This window comes from Somniosus microcephalus, chromosome 21, assembly GCF_052327205.1.
Source record: "Somniosus microcephalus isolate GS21.2 chromosome 21, FLI_Smic_1.0, whole genome shotgun sequence".
Lineage (NCBI taxonomy): Eukaryota > Metazoa > Chordata > Chondrichthyes > Squaliformes > Somniosidae > Somniosus > Somniosus microcephalus.
In genome coordinates this window covers 7,691,110-7,713,939 of record NC_141007.1, presented here as the reverse complement: position 1 = coordinate 7,713,939, position 22,830 = coordinate 7,691,110, and the positions used below count along the sequence as shown (strand labels likewise).

At 49.1% G+C, this 22,830-nt stretch overlaps 1 protein-coding gene across 2 annotated transcripts in view; it reads left to right on the top strand.

Moving 5' to 3' along the window:
- Nucleotides 1-22,830, top strand: part of LOC147102578 (uncharacterized) — a 73,283-nt gene that overhangs the window by 33,264 nt on the left and 17,189 nt on the right. For both annotated transcript variants that reach the window (XM_085963228.1, XM_085963229.1), the window contains 2 exons: nt 4,184-4,344; nt 14,783-14,970. In XM_085963228.1, the coding sequence (XP_085819354.1) occupies nt 4,184-4,344; nt 14,783-14,970 (349 nt within the window). The remainder of the gene's footprint in view (nt 1-4,183; nt 4,345-14,782; nt 14,971-22,830) is intronic.

The following is a 22,830-nucleotide window of genomic DNA, read 5'->3' as shown; positions in this document are numbered from 1 at the left end:
AGAGGGACCTGGGGGTCCTTGTGCATGAAACACAAAATGTTAGCATGCAGATACAGCAAGTAATCAAAAAGGCAAATGGAATGTTGGCCTTTATTTCAAGGGGGTTGGAGTATAAAAGCAGGGAAGTCCTGTTACAACTGTACAGGGTAATGGTGAGACCACACCTTGAGTACTGCGTACAGTTTTGGTCTCCTTATTTAAGGAAGGATATACTTGCATTGGAGGCAGTTCAGAGACGATTCACTAGGTTAATTCCAGAGACGGGGGGGTTGACTTATGAGGAAAGGTTGAGCAGGTTGGGCCTATACTCATTGGAATTTAGAAGAATGAGAGGTGATCTTATTGAAACATATAAGATACTGAGAGGGCTCGACAAGGTAGATGCAGAGAGGATGTTTCCCCTCGTGGGGAAATCTAGAACTCGGGGGCAGAGTTTTAGAATAAAGGGTCGCCCTTTTAGAACTGAGATGAGGAGGAATTTCTTCTCTGAGGGTCGTAAATCTGTGGAATTCTCTGCCCCAGAGAGCTTTGGAGGCTGGGTCATTAAATACATTTAAGGTGGAGATAGACAAATTTTTGCAAGATAAGAGAGTGAAGGGTTATGGGGAGCGGGCAGGGAAGTGGCTTTGAGCCTAAGATCAGCCATGATCTTATTGAATGGCGGAGCAGGCTCGAGGGGCCAAGTGGCCTATTCCTGCTCCTATTTCTTATGTTCTTATGTAACACAATCAAGTTAGTCAAATACGATTTGCCTTTAACAAATCCATGCTGGCTTTCATTTATTAACCTATATTTTACCAAGTGCCAATTAATTTTGTCCCGGATTATTATCTCTCAAAGTTTCCCCACCGCTGTCATCAGGCTGCCTGGCCTATAATTGCAGGGTTTAACCCTCTCCCCTTTTTGGAACAGCGGTGTAACATTTGCAATCCTCCAGTCCTCTGACACCACTCCCATATCGAAGGAGGATTGGAAGATTGTGGCCAGAGACTCCACAATTTCCACCCTTACTCCTTCAGTAACGTCGGATGTATCCCATCCAGACCGGGTGACTTTTCTACTTTGAGCGCTGCTAATCTTTTAAATAGCTCCTCTTTATCTATTTTCATCCAATGTCTCCACCACCTCCTCCTTTACTGTGACATTGACAGCATCCTCCTCTTTAGTGAAGACAGATGCGAAGTGCTCAATTAGTACCTCAGCCATGCCCTCTATCTCCACAAGATCATCTCCTTTTTGGTCCCTAATCAGCCCCACCCTTCCTCAGAACATAAGAACATAAGAAATAGGAGCAGGAGTCGGCCATTCGGCCCCTCGAGCCTGCTCCACCATTCAATAAGATCATGGCTGATCTTCTACCTCCTCTCCACTTTCCCGCCCGATCCCCATATTCCTTGATTCCCTTAATATTCAAAAATCTATCGATCTCTGTCTTAAATATATTCAACAACTGAGCCTCCACAGCCCTCTGGGGTGGAGAATTCCAAAGATAACGGTTAACAAAGCCTGCTCTTCAAAAGGTTTGAGAACAGTTAGATCAGGAAGTCTTGTTTAAGGGAAGTAGCTTTGGTGCACCACTGCTTTGTGTGGCTGACGTAGAGCAACAGCGATAATTTTCCATTTATGTGGTGAAGCTGGATAATTGTGTCAGGAGTAGCGGAGTGTGTTGCTGTGTTACCTCCGTCGTATTTGTGAATGGGGCATTGAGTCGTTATCTGTTCCATGGCCTGTTATGGGTGATCACAGTCGCACACTGGAGAGTTTTTACTTCTCCATTTGTGCATCAAGTACCCGCTCTGCCACGGTTTGTGTGGATGCAGTTTAGGGTTGCTCATAAGCTTCGAGGAAGATTGAAGCCAGGGATCTTCTGCGTCGGGTATTTCACGAGGTGTTTATTTGTAACTTCTTGTGAACTCAATTCAGCTTTCCAAGTATCACCAGGGTTGAAGTCGCATTGTCGAAAGTTAAGCGCGTGGGTCCAAAAGGGCTTGCACGCCTTCAAGCGGTTGTGAGGGACGTTGTTGAGAGCCTGGTGGATTTGGAGACGTTCGTTTTCCACGATTTGCTGGACTTCCCGGAGAGTTGCAGCATTGCGATGTGGGGTGTGGCGCAGGCAGCCAGGGTGTTGTGGTCGACTTGAGGGTTCCACTGACGCACCGCAGTTGGACATCAGTAAGTCAAGTGTGGCAGCTTGTGGTCTGTGCCGGTGCACAGTACTCGGCACGGCGTACACAGAGGCCATCGCTGATGTCTTGTGGAATAAACAACAACAGTTTACATGAAGTCTTCAAAGGATTTGGGAGCAGATACCTCATGAGGTCTTACCTGTGACATGTACGTTTGATGTAAGCACAATATATGGTGTATAAAGGAGCAAGGTTTTCAATAGTTCTTCAGAGGGCTTGAAAGATACAGAAACCGAAAAGCTGCTCTCTCTGTATACAGTTTGGCCAAACACTGTGCTGTATATCAATAAAGTCTTTTCCACAAGGACACCGTGGAGTGTCTCGTGCTTACACGAAGCTTGTTGTTGTGAACCAGAGCAGGGAGGAGGTTGACTGCTAACAGGGTGTCCTTGTTGCTTGCTCAAAATCGGAATCTGTCAGCACCCAGCAGCTCCAGACCATATCTGGACACTGTGTTCAGTTCTGGGCCCCGCCCCTCAGGAAGGACACATTGGCCTCGGAGGGGGAGCAGCGCAGATTCACCAGAATGATACCGGGGCTAAAAGGGTTAAATTATGAGGACAGGTTGCAGAGGCTGGGCTTGTATTCCCTCGAGTTTAGAAGATTGAAGGGTGATCTACTTTGAAGATTTTAAAATCATAAAAGGATTTGATCGGGTGGATAGAGAGAAACTATTTCCTCTGGTGGGGTGAGTCCAGAACAAGGGGGCAGAACCTTAAAATTAGAGCCAGGCCGTTCAGGGGTGATGTCAGGAAGCACTTCTTCACACAAAGGGTGGTGGAAATCTGGAACTCTCTCCCCAAAAAAGCTGTTGAGGCCGGGGGGTCAATTGAAAATTTCAAAACTGAGATTGATAGATTTCTGTTAGGTATGGGTAATCAAGGCGATGGATCAAGGGCAGGTAAATAGGGTTGAGGTACAGATCAGCCGTGATCTAATTGAATAAGGCATTGAATGACCTACTCCTGTTCCTAATGTTCCAAGATTTTATAGTGCAATAAAAGATAGTTAAGTGTATGGAAGAGCTTAATCTCAAATACTACTTTCAATTAAACAGTGGGAAACGGACAAGGGGCATAGGTTCACATTAGTAAACAGTAGCTCTAGGACTGATACTTCAGGCTGAGAGTGAACAACACTTGGAATATACGTTGGGCAGAACGGTGGAAGGAAGCCCTGGAAGCATTTAAGAATCAATCAGATGTGGCAATGGGGAGACTCAGGAAGTCCCGGGGAGACTCGGGGAGACTCGGGGAGACTCGGGGAGTTCCGGGGAGACTCAGAGAGACTCAGGGAGACTCGGGAAGTCCTGGGGAGACTCGGGGAGTTCCAGGGAGACTCGGGGAGACCCGAAGAGACTCAGGGAAGTCCCAGGGAGACTCGGGGAGTCTCGGGGAGACCCGGAGAGACTCAGGGAGACTCGGGGAGATTCAGGGCGACTCGGGGAGATCCGGGGAGATTCAGGGAGACTCGGGGAGACTCGGGGAGATCCGGGGAGACCTGGCGAGTTCCGGGGAGACTCTGGGAGACCCGGAGGGACTCGGGGAGACTCGGGGAGATCCGGGGAGACTCGGAGAGACCCGGAGAGACTCAGGGAGACTCGGGGAGATCCGGGAAGTCCCGGGGAGACTCAGGGAGACTTGGGAAGTCTCGGGGAGACCCGGGGAGATCCGGGGAGACTCAGGGAGATCCGGGGAGACGGGGTGTTCGTGGTGGATGAACTTGATGGGCTGAATGGCCTTCCTCATATGTAAATATATTCTTACTGTCATCTGGTACGAACCACATGAGTTCACAAGATTAGAGCTGAAACCCTCCGTCAATCAGTGGCCAGTCTGCAGCGGGTTTTTGGAGACAGTCAGTGAAAATCCTGCTGCTGCTCCTCCCCCTCACTCGGGCGGGATTGTGAACAGGAAGGTCAGTAAAGGGTCAGATGAATGTGGATTTGTTCATTGGTAACCGGTGAGGTTCTGATGTGATCTTTTTGTTCTGAACAGTTTCAGAAGCCCCAGGACCACTATCCACCATTCCGATTCGGCACGGTTCCCAACGGCAGCACGGAGAGGAATATCAAAAACAACTATCCAGACATGCACGCCCACATGACCAAATACAACCAGCGCTCTGTCGGAGATGCTCTCACCAGCTTGAAGTCAGGGTAAGCTGTAGGGTCTCACCAACATCAACAACCATCAACTGGGCCCCTGTGGCAAGGCGCACTCAAACCAACTCCCTGTTCCCCACAACGCCACGTGGCATCAGAGTCATTGGCACATCACGAGAGGACGAGGAGAACGATTATTAGCATGGTGTCGGCCCTGGCTCAGCGGGCCGTACGCACACCTCTAAGTCAGGTCATGGGTTCAAGTCCCACTCGAGAGAATTGAGCACAAAATCTAGGCAGACACTCCAGTGCTGTACTAAGGGAGTGCTACACTGTCAGAGGTGCCGTCTTTCAGATGTAAAAGATCTCACAGCACTATTTCAAAGAAGAGCAGGGAGTTCTCCCCGGTGTCCTGTTAATGTTTATGCCTCAACCAACATCAGTAAAACAGATTATCTGGTCATTATCACATTGCTGTTTGTAGGGACCTTGCTGTACACAAATTGGCTGCTGCGTTTCCTACATTACAATACTTCAAAAATACATAATTGGCTGTAAAAAGCTTTGGGATGTTGTGAAAGATGCTGTAGAAATGCCAATCTTTCCTTTTTCTCTCCCTGTCTATATATCTCTGTTTCTATGTGTCTTTCTCTCCCTCCCTCTCTATATCTGTCTCTGTCTCTCTCTATCTGCCTCTCCCTGCAGCACTCCATCAATCCCATTGGCTCTTTGAGGGAAAAATTCATTCTCCACCTGGAAAGCAATCGGTATCCTTGCCATTTGCCGTTAACGGCCGCCCGAAATGGTCGCCGTGCTAAACGCCGCCCTGGTGGCGTTGCACGAGGGATCTGGGACCGATGTGTAGTCCTGGTCCGGCGTTGCTACTTCCTCGAGCGTCTGTGCGCGAGACTGCGGAGCTCACAATGCATTGTGGGCGGTGAGCAGCCCTGAAATTTAAAGGGCCATGCACATTGAAGCAAGGGAAAATATCTTATCTGAGGAAGGATGTTCTTGCCATGGAAGGAGTGCAGCGAAGAAGATTCACCAGACTGATACCTGGGATGGCAGGAATGACGTATGAGGAGAGATTGGGTCGATTGGGCTTATACTCGCTGGAGTTTAGAAGAATGAGAGGGGATCTCATTGAAACTTATAAAATTCTAACAGGACTAGGCAGATTGGATGCAGGAAGGATGTTCCCGATGGTCGGGGAGTCCAGAACCAGGGGTCACAGTCTAAGGATAAGGGGTAAGCTATTTAAGACTGAGGTGAAGAGAAATTTCTTCACCCAGAGAGTGGTGAGGTGAACCTGTGGAATTCTCTACCACAAAAGGCAGTTGAGGCCAATTCATTGAATATATTCAAGAAGGAGTTAGATATATTTCTTAAGGCTAAAGGGATCAAGGGATATGAGGAGAAAGCAGGGACAGGGTACTGAATTTGGATGATCAGCCAGGATCTCATTGAATGGCGGAGCAGGCTCGAGGGGCCGAATGGCCGACTCCGGCTCCTATCTTCTATGTTTCTAAAATGCAGTGATTCAATACATTTTTCAGCCCTTTCTGCCTTTTAAAAAATATTCAACGTTTAAAAGAAGATCCAAATGTGAATATTCAGCTGTTAAAGCTGAATTACCTTCCTAACCTCAACAAATGGGAAAACTGCCTCAGCACTAACACAAATAGCTCAGCACCGAGGGTCTCGCACGCAGCACTCCAGGGAGTCAACACTGCAAGACTGGCCCTCTACCCACAGGGGCCAAGAGGCGCCCCAGAAAGAACAATGTGTGAGTACGTTACCAAGGCCGTCACTGCCAGCAGTGTCGCCCCCACCACCTGGCCCCAGTGCCTAAAGACGCTTCATGACCTCAGGCCACTGGCCAAGGTTCAGTGATTGCAAATTTCTCTTTTTCAAGTATTTATCCAATTCCCTTTTGAAAGTTATTATTGAATCTGCTTCCACCGCCCTTTCAGGCAGCGCATTCCAGATCACAACACCTTGCTGTGTAAAAAAAAGTCTCCTCATCTCCCCTCTGGATTTTTTGCCAATTACTGTACCGTAAATCTGGTTATTGACCCTCCTGCCAGTGGAAACAGTTTCTCCTGACTTACTCTATCAAAGCCCCTCATCATTTTGAACACCTCTCCTCTCAGCCTTCTCTGCTCTAAGGAGAACAACCCCAGCTTCTCCAGTCCCTCCACACAACTAAAGTCCTTCGTCCCTGGTACCATTCTAGTAAATCTCCTCTGCACCCTCTGCAAGGCCTTGACATCCTTCCTAAAGTGCGGTGCCCAGAATTGGACACAATACTCCAGCTGAGGCCTCACCAATGATTTATAAATATTTACCAGAACCTCCTTGCTTTTGTACTCTATAATATGCCTCTATTTATGAAGCCCAGGATCCCGAATGCTTTTTTACCAGCCTTCTCAACTTGTTCCGCCACTTTCAAAGATTTGTGTGTGAAACCCCCAGGTCTCTCTGTTCTTGCACCCCATTTAAAATTGTACCATTTAATTTATAATGCTTCTCCTTATTTCCCCTTCCAAAATGCATCACATCACACTTCACTGTAATCTGCCGTGTGTCTGCTCATTTCACCAGTCTGTCCATGTCCTCCTGAAACCTGCTACTATCCTTCTCACTGTTTACATCTCTGTTGTGAGATATGTAACTTTGACACCGTTGACTACACCATCTTCCTCCAACGTCTCTCCTCCATCATCCAGCTGGGTGGGACTGCCCTCTCCTGGCTCCATTCCTATCTATCCAGTCGTAGCCAGAGACTCTCCTGCAATGGCTTCTCTTCCCACTCCCACACCGTTAACTCTGGGGTTCCCCAAGGATCTATCCTAATCCCCCTCCTAATTCTCGTCTGCATGCTGCCCCTCGGCGACATCATCAGAAAACACAGTGTCAGTTTCCACATGTACGCTGACGACACCCAGCACTACCTCACCACCACCTCTCTCGGCCCCTCACTGTCCCTGATTTGTCACACTGCTTGTCCGACATCCAATACTGGATGAACAGAAATTTCCTCCAATTAAATATTGGGAAGACTTTAAATTGTCTTCAGCCCCCCCCACAAACTCCGTTCCCGAGCCATCCCCGTCCCTGGCCCTCTCTGAGGCTGAACCTGACTATTCGCAACCTTGCCGTCCTATTTGACCCTGAACTGAACTTCCGACCCCATATCCTCTCCTCACTAGGACCGCCTACTTCCACCTCCGTAACATTGCCCGTCTCCGCCCCTGCCTCAGCTCATCTGCAGAAACCCTCATCCATGCCTTTGTTATCTCTAGACTGACTATTCCAACGCACTCCTGGCTAACCTCCCACCATGCACCCTCCGTATACTTGAGCTCATCCAAAGCCCTGCTGCCCGTGTCCTAACTCGCACCAAGTCCTGTTCACCCATCACCCCTGTGCTTGTTGACCTACATTGGTCTGGCAACGCCTCAATTTTAAACTTCTCATCCTTGTTTTCAAATCCCTCTGTGGTCTCGCCCCTCCCTATCTCTGTAACCTCCTCCAGCCCCACAACCCTCCGAGATAGCTGCACGCCTCTAATTGTTCAAAATTGCCTTCAGCTGCCTGTATTGACAGCATAATTGCATGTATTGATTGCTTGTGCCTGACCAGCAGAGGGCATGTGACCGAGACAAGCAAGGCAGTTTAGTTTAGTTTCAGTTTCGTTCTAGATGCATCACTAGCATGATGTCTCCTGTAAATGCTGTCAAGAGTTGAACAAGCTTTAGATTAAAAGACATTCTCTTTCATAAATGTCTCGTCATTGAACCCACAAAGAAATCAATACATGCAATTATGCTGGTAAGGCATGATAATCAAACAGGCAAATAACATCACTATTTGCTGACATCATTACACTGCCCAGGCCCTAAACTCTGGAATTCCCTCCCTAAACCTCTCTGCCGCGCCATCTCTTTCTCCTTCATTCATTCACTCCTTAAAACCTATCTCATCTGTCTTAATAGCTCCTTTGTGGCTCGGTGTCAAATTTTGTCTGATAACGCTACTGTGAAGCACCGTGGGAGATTTTTCTAAGTTAAAGGTGCTGTTTAAATACAAGTTGTTGTTGTTGTTGGATAGCAGATCCCCCTGCTGGTCACTGCTGGTCACAGCGCACTCTGCTGGTCACAGTGCTCCCTGCTGGCCACAGAGCTCTCTGCTGGTCACAGAGCACTCTGCTGGTCACAGAGCTCCCCGCTGGTCACAGTGCTCCCCGCTGGTCACAGTGCTCCCCGCTGGTCACAATGCTCCCTGCTGGTCACAGTGCACTCTGCTGGTCACAGTGCACTCTGCTGGTCACAGTGCTCCCTGTTGGTCACAGAGCACTCTGCTGGTCACAGAGCACTCTGCTGGTCACAGAGCACTCTGCTGGTCACAGTGCTCCCTGTTGGTCACAGTGCTCCCTGCTGGTCACAGATCACTCTGCTGGTCCCAGAGCTCCCTGCTGGTCACAGATCACTCTGCTGGTCACAGTGCACTCTGCTGGTCACAGTGCACTCTGCTGGTCACAGAGCTCACTGCTGGTCACAGTGCTCCCTGCTGGTCACAGAGGACTCTGCTGGTCACAGAGCACTCTGCTGGTCACAGAGCTCACTGCTGGTTACGGAGCACTCTGCTGGTCACAGTGCTCCCTGCTGGTCACAGCGCACGCTGCTGGTCACAGAGCATTCTGCTGGTCACAGTGATCCCTGCTGGTCACAGAGCACTCTGCTAGTCACAGTGATTCCTGCTGGTCACAGTGCACTCTGCTGGTCACAGTGCACTCTGCTGGTCACAGTGCTCCCTCTGGTCACAGTGCTCCCTCTGGTCACAGAGCACTCTGCTGGTCACAGAGCACTCTGCTGGTCACAGAGCACTCTGCTGGTCACAATGCTCCCTGCTGGTCACAGTGCTCCCTGCTGGTCACAGTGCACTCTGCTGGTCACAGTGCTCCCTGTTGGTCACAGTGCTCCCTGTTGGTCACAGAGCACTCTGCTGGTCAGAGAGCACTCTGCTGGTCACAGAGCACTCTGCTGGTCACAGTGCTCCCTGTTGGTCACAGTGCTCCCTGCTGGTCACAGAGCACTCTGCTGGTCCCAGTGCTCCCTGATGGTCACAGTGCACTCTGCTGGTCACAGTGCACTCTGCTGGTCACAATGCTCCCTGCTGGTCACAGATCACTCTGCTGGTCATAGAGCACTCTGCTGGTCACAGAGCTCCCTGCTGGTCACAGTGCACTCTGCTGGTCACATTGCTCCCTGCTGGTCACAGTGCACTCTGCTGGTCACAGTGCACTCTGCTGGTCACAGTGCACTCTGCTGGTCACAGTGCTCTCTGGTCACAGAGCTCTCTGCTGGTCACAGTGCACTCTGCTGGTCACAGTGCTCCCTCTGGTCACAGAGCACTCTGCTGGTCACAATGCTCCCTGCTGGTCACAGAGCACTCTGCTGGTCACAGAGCACTCTGCTGGTCACAGAGCACTCTGCTGGTCACAGTGCTCCCTGCTGGTCACAGATCACTCTGCTGGTCCCAGTGCTCCCTGCTGGTCACGGAGCACTCTGCTGGTCACGGAGCTCCCTGCTGGTCACAGATCACTCTGCTGGTCCCAGTGCTCCCTGCTGGTCACAGATCACTCTGCTGGTCCCAGTGCTCCCTGCTGGTCACAGAGCACTCTGCTGGTCACGAAGCTCCCTGCTGGTCACAGATCACTCTGCTGGTCCCAGTGCTCCCTGCTGGTTACAGATCACTCTGCTGGTCCCAGTGCTCCCTGCTGGTCACAGTGCTCCCTGCTGGTCACAGAGCACTCTGCTGGTCACAGTGCTCCCTGTTGGTCACAGAGCACTCTGCTGGTCACAGAGCACTCTGCTGGTCACAGAGCACTCTGCTGGTCACAGATCACTCTGCTGGTCCCTGTGCTCCCTGTTGGTCACAGAGCACTCTGCTGGTCACAGAGCTCACTGCTGGTCCCAGTGCTCTCTGCTGGTCCCAGTGCTCCCTGCTGGTCACAGATCACTCTGCTGGTCACAGATCACTCTGCTGGTCACAGAGCACCCTGCTGGTCACAGTGCTCCCTGCTGGTCACAGAGCACCCTGCTGGTCACAGTGCTCCCTGCTGGTCACAGAGCTCCCTGCGCCCATCACTATAATGTATAAAACATGCTTTGCAGAAACCTCTTGATTGAGGAATTGCACCCTTGGATTGGAAATTTCCAATGTCACTCCAAAATTTAAGAAGGGTAGGAGAGATAAACTAGGAAATGATAGGCCTATTATTCTAACGTCTGTTGTGGGAAGTTACTAGAATCTGTTATTAGGGACAGAGTGACTGAGTACATGGACAAATATGAGCTGATCAGAGAGAGCCAGCATGGATTTGTAAAGGGTAAATCGTGTCTGATTAATTTAGTTGAATATTTGAGGTCACTAACGTGGTAGATAAGGTGGATATGGATGTTGTTTATATCGACTTCCAGAAGGAATTTGATAAGGTTCCACACAAGAGACTGTTAACAAAAATGGAAGCATGTGGATTTGGAGGCAATGTTTTGACATGGGTAGGGAATAGATTAGGAGATAGGAGATGGAGTAGGAATAATGGGTGTGTACCCCTGTTGGCAGGATGTGAGGAGTGGTGTCCCCCAGGGATCGGTACTGGGGCCTCAGCTTTTCACTATTTATAAATGACTTGGATGAAGGAATAGAGAGCCGTATATCCACGTTTGTTGATGACACCAGGTTAGGAGACACAGTAAGGAGTGTCGATGGGAGCAGAAAGTTGCAAAGGGACATTGATCGAGTCAGTGAGTGGGCAAAACTGTGACAGATAGAGTTCAACGTGGGGAAGTGTGAGATCATCAACTTTGGACCTAAGAAAGAGATCAGAGTATTTTCTAAATGGTGAGAAGCTGGGACCTGTGGAGGAGCGGAGAGAGTTAGAGGTCCAAGTGCAGAAATCACCAAAAGCTGGTGGACAGGAACAAAAAGTAACTTAAAAGGTAATTTATCTCTCGGGGGCTGGAATACAAAGAGATGTGAGTTATGTTCCAGTTATATAACGCTCTGGTTAGACCCCATTTAAACCATTGCATTGGCTGGGAGAACTGCAGATAGTGAGAATCTACAACTCGGACCAGATTTCAGAACAGCAAACTTCACAAAAATGGCAGATGGTTTGGAACGGGTAAATGGGCTAACCCTGCTGGGTGGCGATGAGACGGGTGTAGAATGCAAAAAGAAAGTTTTTAACAACAAGATAAAAAATGTGGAAGACAAATATGTACCCAAAGTCAAAAGAAGGGAGTGCAGTAAGAAAAAGCCAAGATGGCTGACTGGTTATGTACAAAGACAAATAAAATGTAAACAGAAATGTTCTATAAATTAAAGACATCAATACTCAACTAAACAGAGTTGAGTAAAAGGAACAACTCAAGGAAACGAAGGCTGCTATTCGATCAGCTAAAAGGCAAATGGAAAAGAGGATCATAGACAGTTGTGGATGTAATGGGGAAAGATTTTTCAGTTACGTGAAGAGTCCGAGAACTATCAAAGACTGTATTAGGCCATTGAAGAATGTTCAAGGACAAGTTACAAAGGACTCGCTGGGTATGGCGGAAATATTAAATGATTACTTTGCATCGGTCTTCACCTTCGAAGATGATGCTCAACTATTACAATTTAATAATATTACTAACAGAATTAGCAATATTAGCATAGATGAACAGATTGTTTTAGAAAGAATTAAGAACTTGAAAATAGATAGAGCAGCCAGGCCAGATGATATCCACCCGAGGGTCCTCAGGGAGATGGGGCATGTGCTGTGCGAGCCCCTAGCCTGTATTTTTAATAGCTCACTGCACTCTGGAATGGTTCCTATAGACTGGAAGGAGGCTAATGTGGTCTCCATCTTTAAAACAGGTGACGAGACAGACCCGGGTAACTATCTGCTCGTTAGTTTGACATTAGTAATAGGAAAGAAGCTTGAGGGAATCATTAGGGGTGCAATATATGAATACTTGGACAGAGAGGGACATAGTAGGGACACCAAACATGGCTTCATAAAAAGATCATGTCTTACAAATCTGATTGTATTTTTTGAAGAAGTCACCAAGGTGGTGGATGAGGGAAGCCCAGTAGATATTCTCTACTTAGATTTCCAAAAAGCTTTTAATAAGGTTCCGCACAAAGAGGCTTCTCTACAAGATTGAAGCCTCTGGTATTAGTGGTAATATATTGAGCTAAATTGGGAACTGGCTGGAAGGACGTAGGCAAAAAGTAGTTACAGATGGATTTGAATCTGTTTGGAGATCTTTGACCAGTGGTGTCCTTGAGGGATCTGTGTTGGGACCGTTGCTCTTTACTATATTTATTAATGATCTGGATGTAGGTGTTGGGGCACGATCTGAGAGATTGCAGATGATACTAAGATCTATGCAAGTGTTCGGACTGTAGACGATGCTTGCCTGCTTCAGGCAGACCCTGATGTGTTGGGAGATTGGGCACATGACTGGCAAATGATGTTTAATTTGGAAAAGTGCAGTGTTATACATGTGGGCCAGGCAAATGCTCAACACTCATTCACAATTCAGGGAAAAGTGTTAAAGAAGTTGGAGGAAGAAAGAGATCTGGAAAATCTAGTGCATACATCTCTAAAGGTACATGAGCAATGCCGTGAAGCGATAGCTAGAGCGAATAGGGTGTTGGGGTGCATTCATAGGACAATTGATTATAAGACGAGGCACGCTGTTTTGTACATGTACAAGTCCTTGGTCAAGCCGCACTTGGAATACTGGCCCCAATATTGAGAGGGGCGGGTTTGGTAAGCGGTGGTGGGGGGTGGGGGGAGAGTTTCAGTCCCCACATGCAGGTAAGAAGCCTGCAGCTGCTAGTGGGAGCATGGTGGTGGTGGGGGGGGGTCCAATCCCCGACTCCGGGGGTGGGTTCGATCCCGGAGGGGTCTGATTCCCGATCCCGGGGTGGGGCAGATCCCTGATCAGGGGTTTGTTTGCATGGAGGGGGTCTAATGGGTGGGGATCTGATCCCAAGAAGCGTCTGATCCCCAATTGAGGCGGGGGTGGGGGTGTGTCTATGGATGGAGGGGGTCTGATGGGTGGGGGTCCGATCCCAGGGAAGCGTCTGATCCCCAATTGGGGCGGGGGGAGGGGGTGGAGGGGTGTCTATGCATGGAGGGGGTCTGATGGGTGGGGGTCCGATCCCAGGGAAGCATCTGATCCCCAATTGGGGCGGGGGGAGGGGGTGGAGGGGTGTCTATGCATGGAGGGGGTCTGATGGGTAGTGGTCCGATCCCAGGGAAGCAGAGGCAGCTTGGGGGACTGAGAGGAAAGCACTCCTGCTCCTCCTGACCCACAAGCAGCGCTGTACGGGCACTTACCTTCGCCCCGAAGCTGTCCTTACCTCCCTTGAGCTGCCAGGTTTCCCCGAGGTCCCAAAGTGCTTTACAGCCAATGAAATACTTTTTGAAGTGTAATCACTAATGTAGGAAACGCGGCAGCCAATTTGCGCACAGCAAGCTCCCACAAACAGCGACGTGATAATGACCAGATCATCTGTTTTAGTGATGTTGATTGAGTGATAAATATTGGCCAGGACACCGGGGGAGAACTCCCCTGCTCTTCTTCAAAATAGTGCAATGGGATCTTTTACATCCACCTGAGAGAACAGACAGGGCCTCGGTTTAACGTCTCATCCGAAAAGCTCCGACAGTGCGGCACTCCCTCAGCACTGCACTGGGAGTGTCAGCCTAGACTTTTGTGCTCAAGTTTCTGGAGTGGGACCTGAACCCACAAGTTTCTGACTCCGAGGCGAGGGTGCGACCCACTGAGTCACGGCTGACACAGAATAATTATTTAATTTATAAGATAATGAAGGGAATAGATCATGTTCCAGGTGACAGTTTGTTCAATTAAATAGGTTCGGCCGGACCAGGCGTCACAATTTTAAATCACCAGAATGATACTGTGGCTAAAAGGGTTAAATTATGAGGACAGGTTGCAGAGACTAGGCTGGTATTCCCCTGAGTATAGAAGATTGAAGGGTGATCTGATCGAGGTGTTAAGATGATTAAAGGATATGATCGAGTAGAGAGAAAATATTTCCTCTGGTGAGGGAGTCAGAACAAGGGGGCATAACTTTAAAATTAGAGCCGGGCCGTTCAGCTGTGATGTCAGGGAACATTTCTTCACAGAAAGGATAATGGAAATCTTGAACTCTCCATCCAAAAAGCTGTTGAGGCTGGGGGTCAACTGAAAATGTCAAAACTGAGATTGCTAGATTTTGGTTAGGTAAGGGTATAAAGGGTCAGAGAGCCAAGGTGGGCAGATGGAGTTAAGATACAGATCAGCCATGATCTAATTGAATGGCAGAACAGGGTCAAAGGGCGGAATGACCTCCTCCTATTCCTGTGTTCCCATGTTCCTAACACCAATCAGCACTCTTTCCAGTTGATGTATTTTCCCTCTTGCAGGAAGCTTGATGCCTTTATTTACGATGCAGCTGTTCTTAATTACATGGCTGGAAAGGATGAGGGCTGCAAGCTTGTTACCATCGGAAGTGGAAAGGTGTTTGCAACGACTGGCTATGGGATAGCTCTGCAGAAAAACTCCAAGTGGAAGAGAGCCATTGACTTGGCCCTGTTACAGTTCCTGGGTGATGGTAAGTTCAAAGATTTAATGTCCATTTCATCATGGAATGGGTGGCACCGGGAAAAGCAAGTGGAGATGAACATTGAATTCTTGCAGTCCTTGCCCCCGCTTAATCAGGAGCAAAGCACAGACTGTGGCCAAGCCAAAACCAAACCATTGTGCCACTAGATAACGTAAAAATATCCCAAAGCACTGTACAGAGCTGTAACCAGTCAAAAATGGATGCTAAGCCAAATAAGGAGATATTAGAACAAGTGACCAAAAGCTTGGTCAAAGAGGTAGGCTTTAAGGAGGGTCTTAAAGGAGGAAACATAGGAACATAGAAGATAGGAGCAGGAGTAGGCCATTCGGCCCCTCGAGCCTGTTCCGCCATTTAATGAGATCATGGCTGATCATCCAGATTCAGTACCCTGTCCCTGCTTTCTCCCCATATCCCTTGATCCCTTTAGCCTTAAGAAATATATCTAACTCCGATCTTTAAATGTTTGCCATTGCCTATCCACCGTCAACCCTTTAAGTAACGTTCCCTAATCCATCCTAGCCAACTCGCGCCTCATACCATCGTAGTTTCCTTTATTTATATTCAGGACCCTAGTCTCTGAGTCAAATACTTCACTCTCCATCTTAATGAAGAATTCTATCATATTATGATCGCTCCACCCCAAGGGGCCTCGCACAACAAGATTGCTAATTAATCCTTTCTCATTACATAATACCCAGTCTAAGATGGCCTGATCTCGAGTTGGTTCCTCGACATATTGGTCCAGGAAACCATCCCGTATACACTCCAGGAATTCCTCCTCCACAGTATTGTTACTAATTTGGTTAGCCCAATCTATATGTAGATTAAAGTCACCCATGATAACTGCTGTGCCTTTATTGCACGCGTCTCTAATTTCCCGTTTAATGCCATCCCCAACCTCAGCATTACTGTTTTGGGATCTGTATACAACTCCCACTAACGTTTTCTGCCCCTTGGTATTTCTCAGCTCTACCCATACAGATTCCACATCGTCAGAGCTAATATCCTTCCTTACTATTGTGTTAATCTCCTCTTTAACCAGCAATGCTACCCCACCTCCTTTTCCTTTTTGCCTGTCTTTCCTGAATGTTGAATTCCCAGCCTTGGTCACCCTGGAGCCATGTCTCCATAATCCGATGTAGACATAGAAGTCGGGCAAGGGGACTGTGACATACTTGAACATATTAGCATCGAGAGGGAGGAGGTACTAGCGGTTTTAGCAGGCCAAAAAGTGGATAAATCCCCAGGCCCGGACGAGATGTATCCCAGGCTGCTGTGGGAGGCAAAGGAGGAGATTGCAGGGGCTCTGACACAAATTTTCAGAACCTCTCTGGCCACAGGGGATGTACCAGAGGACTGGAGAACAGCTAACGTAGTACCATTATTCAAGAAGGGTAGCAGGGATAAACCAGGGAATTACAGGCCAGTGAGCCTAACATCTGTGGTAGGGAAATTATTGGAAAAAATTCTGAGGGACAAAATTAGTCTCCACTTGGAGAGGCAAGGATTAATCGGGGATAGTCAGCATGGCTTTGTCAAGGGTAAATCATGTCTGACAAATCTGATTGAATTTTTCGAGGGGGTGACTAGGGGGGTGGATGAGGGAAATGCTGTGGATGTGGTTTACATGGACTTCAGTAAAGCTTTTGACAAAGTCCCGCATAGGAGACTGGTCAAGAAGGTAAGAGCCCATGGGATCCAGGGTGCCTTGGCGCGTTGGATCCTAAACTGGCTGAGTGGCAGGAGGCAGAGGGTGATGGTCGAAGGTTGCTTTTGTGACTGGAAGCCTGTGTCCAGTGGGGTACCTCAGGGATCGGTGCTGGGTCCCTTGTTGTTTGTGATCTACATAAATGATTTGGATGAGAATGTAAAAGGTATGATCAGTAAGTTCGCAGATGACACGAAAATTGGTGGGGTGGTAAATTGTGAGGAGGAAAGCCTCAGGTTACAGGACGATATAAACGGGTTGGTCAGATGGGCGGAAAAGTGGCAAATGGAATTTAATCCTGAAAAGTGCGAGGTGATGCATTTTGGACGGACAAATAAGGCAAGGGAATACACAATGAGTGGTAGGACCCTAGGAAGTACAGAGGGTCAGAGGGACCTTGGTGTACATGTACATAGATCCCTGAAGGCAGCGGAACAGGTAGATAAGGTGGTTAAAAAGGCATATGGGATACTTGCCTTCATTAGCCGAGGCATAGAATATAAGAGCAGGGAGGTTATGATGGAGCTGTACAAAACGCTGGTGAGGCCACAGCTGGAGTACTGTGTGCAGTTCTGGTCGCCTCACTATAGGAAGGATGTGATTGCTTTGGAGAGGGTGCAGAGAAGATTCACCAGGATGTTACCTGGGATGGAGCGCCTCAGCTATGAAGAGAGGCTGGACAGGCTGGGGTTGTTTTCCTTGGAGCAAAGAAGGCTGAGGGGGGACCTGATTGAGGTGTACAAAATGATGAGGGGCATAGATAGGGTAGACAAAGAGGAACTTTTCCCCTTAGTAGGGGGGTCAATAACAAGGGGGCATAGATTCAGGGTAAGGGGCAGGAGATTTAGAGGGGATTTGAGGAGGAACTTTTTCACCCAGAGGGTGGTTGGAATGTGGAACTCAATGCCTGAAAGGGTGGTAGAGGCAGGAACCCTCACAACATTCAAGAAGCATTTGGATGAGCACTTGAAATGCCATTGCATACAAGGCTATGGACCAAATGCTGGAAAATGGGATTAGACTGGACAGGGATGGATGGGCGGCGCAGACACGATGGGCCGAAGGGCCTCTTTCTGTGCTGTAAAACTCTATGACTCTTTGACTCTAACTGCTGGCGGTATACCCTGGGTGGGTAAGGCCTCCTGTGCCGACGCCTGTTGGCCAATCTCCGTCTGGCCATGACTGGCACTCTCTCACGGCGTCTCTGGTCCCTTTGAATGCAATGCAGAAAGCCAACGTTTCCACCCATTGCAGCCCCCATTATATGTGGCGACTCAAGGCTATGGCACTGAAAGTGAAATCCAAGTGCAAAGCTCTGGCCTGAAGCCACAAGTACCTGTGCAAGCGCTGAGTCAAAGCAGAAAGCTCTCTGCCTTTGTCTCTCTCCAAATATCCATCTCTCACACAGAGGGATTGGCACAAAATGGCTGCCACTTATACTGCAGGAGGAGTCCCCTTTAAATAGCGCCCCCTGCGCCCCGCAGCGACTGGGAACCGTTCCCCTCTACCAGTCGCTGGGGGCGCCAGGCGCAAAGAAGGGCGGCGCCACTGAATTTCCGGTTCGGGGCGCACAAAGGGCGTTGCACGATGAAATGACGTCAGGATCTGCGCGCGCAGCTGAGCGCACGCAAAGGCTTTGCGCCGCCGCTAAATCTTTACTGAAGTTGGGGAGAGGCGCAGATCAAGCTGCGCCCGGCCGCTAGCCGCCTAGCGCCCCACATCTCCTCCTAAGGCGCTAGCGGCTGGCGCAAACAACTGAATTTCTAGGCCAAAGCCTTCAGGTTTGTTTTTTTAACACTATTAGACCTTTTAGAATTATTATTTACTGTGGCCATGTTTGATTTACACCCTTGATTTCTCCAACTGCCACTTTTGCTTTTCTCCTTCCTGTCTTTTGCTTCTATCCTTGCTTCCCTTTCCTCTGTCTCCCTGCACAGGTTCCCAAACCCCTGCCATTTTAGTTTAAACCCTCCCCAACAGCACTAGCAAACACTCCCCCTAGGACATCGGTCCCAGTCCTGCCCAGGTGCAAACCGTCCAGTTTGTACTGGTCCCACCTCCCCCAGAACCGGTTCCAATGTCCCAGGAATTTGAATCCCTCCCCCTTGCACCTTTCCTCTAGCTATGTATTCATCTGAAATATCCTTCTATTTCTACTCTGACTAGCACATGGCACTGGTAGCAATCCTGAGATTACTACCTTTGAGGTCCTATTTTTTAATTTACCTCCTAACTCCCTATATTCAGCTTTTAGGACCTCATCCCGGTTTTTACCTATATCGTTGGTACCTATATGCATAACGACAACTGGCTGCTCACCCTCCCCCTCCAGAGAAGGGAGAGACGGAGAGGATGAGTGTGGGGCCTGGCTGGCTGAAGGCACAGCTGCCAGTGTTGGGGCAGAGGGGGGACAAACAAGTGGCCAGAATTGGAGGAGCGCAGAGTTCTCAGAGGGCTATAGGGCTGGAGGAGGTTACAGAAAAACGGCAGGGTGAGGCCGTGGAGGGATTTAAACACAAGGATGGGAATTTTAAATTGAAGGCACTTGGCGACCAGGAGCCAATGTAGGTCAGCAAGCAGAGGGGTGATGGGTGAACGGGACTTGATGCAGGTTAAGATAAGGGCAGCAGAGTTTGAGTTGAGGTGAAGTTTATAGAGGATGGCAGCTGGGGTACCGGCTAGGAGAGCATTGGAATAGTTGCGTATTCCACCCAGTCCAATCCCACTCTCTCCGAACTCACCATCACACCCAGTCCAATCCCACTCTCTCCGAACTCACCATCACACCCAGTCTAATCCCACTCTCTCCGAACTCACCATCCCACCCAGTCTAATCCCACTCTCTCTGAACTCACCATCACACCCAGTCTAATCCCACTCTCTCCGAACTCACCATCACACCCAGTCTAATCCGATACCTCTGCTCACTCCCCGTACCCTTTAATATCCCACCTAGTCTAATCCCACTCTCCTGCTCACTCCTCATACTCTTTCATACCCTTTAAGGCCACTTTCAAAAAGCCTTCGATAAGGTACCTCATAGTAGATTCCTGACTAAGGTCAGAACATGCTGGGCGTGATTTTCCCAATGGAGGCAGGTTTCAGTTTGGGTGGGTTCCAAACCTGCCTCCACTGAGCGGTAGGAAAAATTTGCGATTTTCCCCTAATTGGCTGATTGATTTCAGAGGTGTGGGTTCCCCTGGGCCAATTAGTGTTTTGGGACTGAAACTCACCTCTGCTGACGTAACTTATCCAGCTTCCTTGCTGCCTTGGCTCATTCCACAGGTTTTTGGTCGATGCTGCACCACCTCCAAGCTGCTATCTCCTTGAAGAATGGCCAGCTCCAAGGCAAGGGCCTCCCCGAGGTTCTCGGATGAGGCGGTGGGTTTGCTGGTTGATGGGGTGAGAGCTAGCAGGGAGGTGCTCTTCCCCTCATCTGGGAGGAAGAGGCCACCCAAAGAAACCAAGGCTGTGTGGGTCCAGCTAGCAAGGGATATAACCTCCAGGTCTGTGTGTAGATTGGGTGATTGTTTCTGTTTATTGATGAAATGCCATCCCTGTGGGAATGTATTAAAATTAGGTGATGGCAAACTGTTGGCGTGATGGCATCTGTTATTTCGGTTTAGGCAGCTCTACATTGCGGGCTCCGTGACACTTGCATGGTCAGGTTGGTGGTCAGAGTGAAAGGAGGCCAGAGACTCATGCCCATTGTCTATCATGTGTTAAGAAGGAGCCAAGCACATGTGCCACAATGGGCAACCTATGCAAATCTAACCAGGATGAGTGCATTCCTTGCACGACGTGCTTCCATGCGCTGGCGCCTTCTGCCCTGTGCAGCATCAGGTGGGTGAGCAGAAGGTTGGGGCTCCTGCTGCTTTTGCTGCTGAGCTGCCTGGTTCTGCTGCTGTCGTGGCTGCTCCTCATCCAAATCTGAGCTCCATGGTGAAAGGAAATAAATGGTTCCCATGTTGCTGGCAGATACCTCCGTTGGGGAAGCGCTCAGTCCAAGCGGGGAGAGGGTCTTCCAAGGAGGTCCCACAGTTGAGAGATAGAAGCTGCAGCACCTCCGGCTTCGGTAGGCCTGCTAAAAGGGCTGAAAGACCTTTGGAACCAAAGTTCTGCCACCTGCAACTGCTCCCTGATGAAAGCTCCGTTTTAATGGTGGGGCTGCAGCTGTGAGAAGGCCACCCACTTGTCAACCCACCAGGATTAGCTGGCGTGGTTTCGGAGGGTCGTGCAACACGCTGAAAATGTGGCAAAATAACAAAGGCCTGTCAAAATAGGATTTTAGAGGCCCTTAACTACTATTTAAGGGTCTTAACTACCTCTCCCGACTGATGGAGGCGGGACCGAATCGCACCCATCAAACCCGCCTCCGGCAAAATTGCGCGGAGGCGGGTTGGAGGTGGGTTCCGAACCCGCCCTCAGTTTTTGCCATTTTGCCAACTGTCCCACCTCCAAACCTGCCTCCTCGGGGCTGGGAAAATCGCCCCCGTGGAGTCAGGGGGCATGTGGCAGAGCGTATAGCAAGCTGGCTAAAAAACAGAGAGATGGGGTTAAAGGTAGTTACTCAGACTGGTGGAAGCTGGGAAGTGGTGTTCCACGGGGATCGGTGCCGGGTCTGCTGCTGTTCACTATTTACATAAACAATTTGGACTCAGGAATCGGAAGTACAATTTCAAAATTTGTGGATGACACCAAATTGGGGGTCTAGTTAATACAGAGGAGAACCACGACAAAATACAAGATGGCATTAATAAACTTACAGAATGGGTGTGTAATTGACAAATGAACTTCAATGTAGTTAAGTGTGAGGTGGTACGTTTTGGTAGGAAGAATAAGGAGGCCAAACACTCCTTGGAAAATAAGTGTCTCAATGGGGTAGAGGAGCAGAGGGATCTGGGGGTACAGATTCACAAATCACTAAAAGTAGTGACGCAGGTTAATACGGCCATTAAAAAAAGCAAACAAAGCATTGGGGTTCATTTCTGGAAGGATAGAATTGAAAAGCAGAGAAGTTCTGTTGAACTTGTATCGAACCTTGGTCAGACCACACTTGGAGTTCAGTGAACAGTTCTGGTCTCCAAATTCTAAAAAAGATATAGAGGCACTGGAGAAGGTGCAGAAAAGATTTGCAAGGATGATACCAGAAGTGGGAGGTGATAGTTATCGGGAAAGATTGAACAGGCGGGGGCTCTTTTCTTTAGAAAAGAGAAGACTGAGGGGTGACCTGACAGAGGTCTTTAAGATTATGAAAGGTTTTGATAAGGATAACATAAAGAAGATGCTTCCACTTGCGGGGGAGACGAGAACTCGGGGCCAATAAATATACGATAGTCACTAATAATTCCAATCGGGAATTCAGGAGAATCTTCTTTACCCAGAGAGTGGTGAGAATGTGGAACTCGCTGCCACAGGGAGTGGTTGAGGCGAACAGTATCGATGCATTTAAGGGAAAGATACATAAACACATGAGGGCGAAAGGAAGAGAAGGATATGTTGTTGGAGTTAGATGAAGAGGGGTGGGAGGAGGCTCGTGTGGGGCATAAACAACATGGACCAGTTGGGCCGAATGGCCTGTTTCTGTGCTGTAAATATTATGTGATACTATGTAAATCCACCCAGTGTAATCCCACTCTCCCCCTCACTCCCCATACCCGGTAATATCCCACCCAGTCTAATCCCACTCTCCCCCTCACTCCCCATACCCGGTAATATCCCACCCAGTCTAATCTCACTCTCCCTCTCACTCCCCATACCCGGTAATATCCCACCCAGTCTAATCTCACTCTCCCCCTCACTCCCCATACCCGGTAATATCCCACCCAGTCTAATCCCACTCTCCCCCTCACTCCCCATACCCGGTAATATCCCACCCAGTCTAATCTCACTCTCCCCCTCACTCCCCATACCCGGTAATATCCCACCCAGACTAATCTCACTCTCCCCCTCACTCCCCATACCCAGTAATATCCCACCCAGTCTAATCCCACTCTCCCCCTCACTCCCCATACCCGGTAATATCCCACCCAGACTAATCTCACTCTCCCCCTCACTCCCCATACCCGGTAATATCCCACCCAGTCTAATCCCACTCTCCCCCTCACTCCCCATACCCGGTAATATCCCACCCAGTCTAA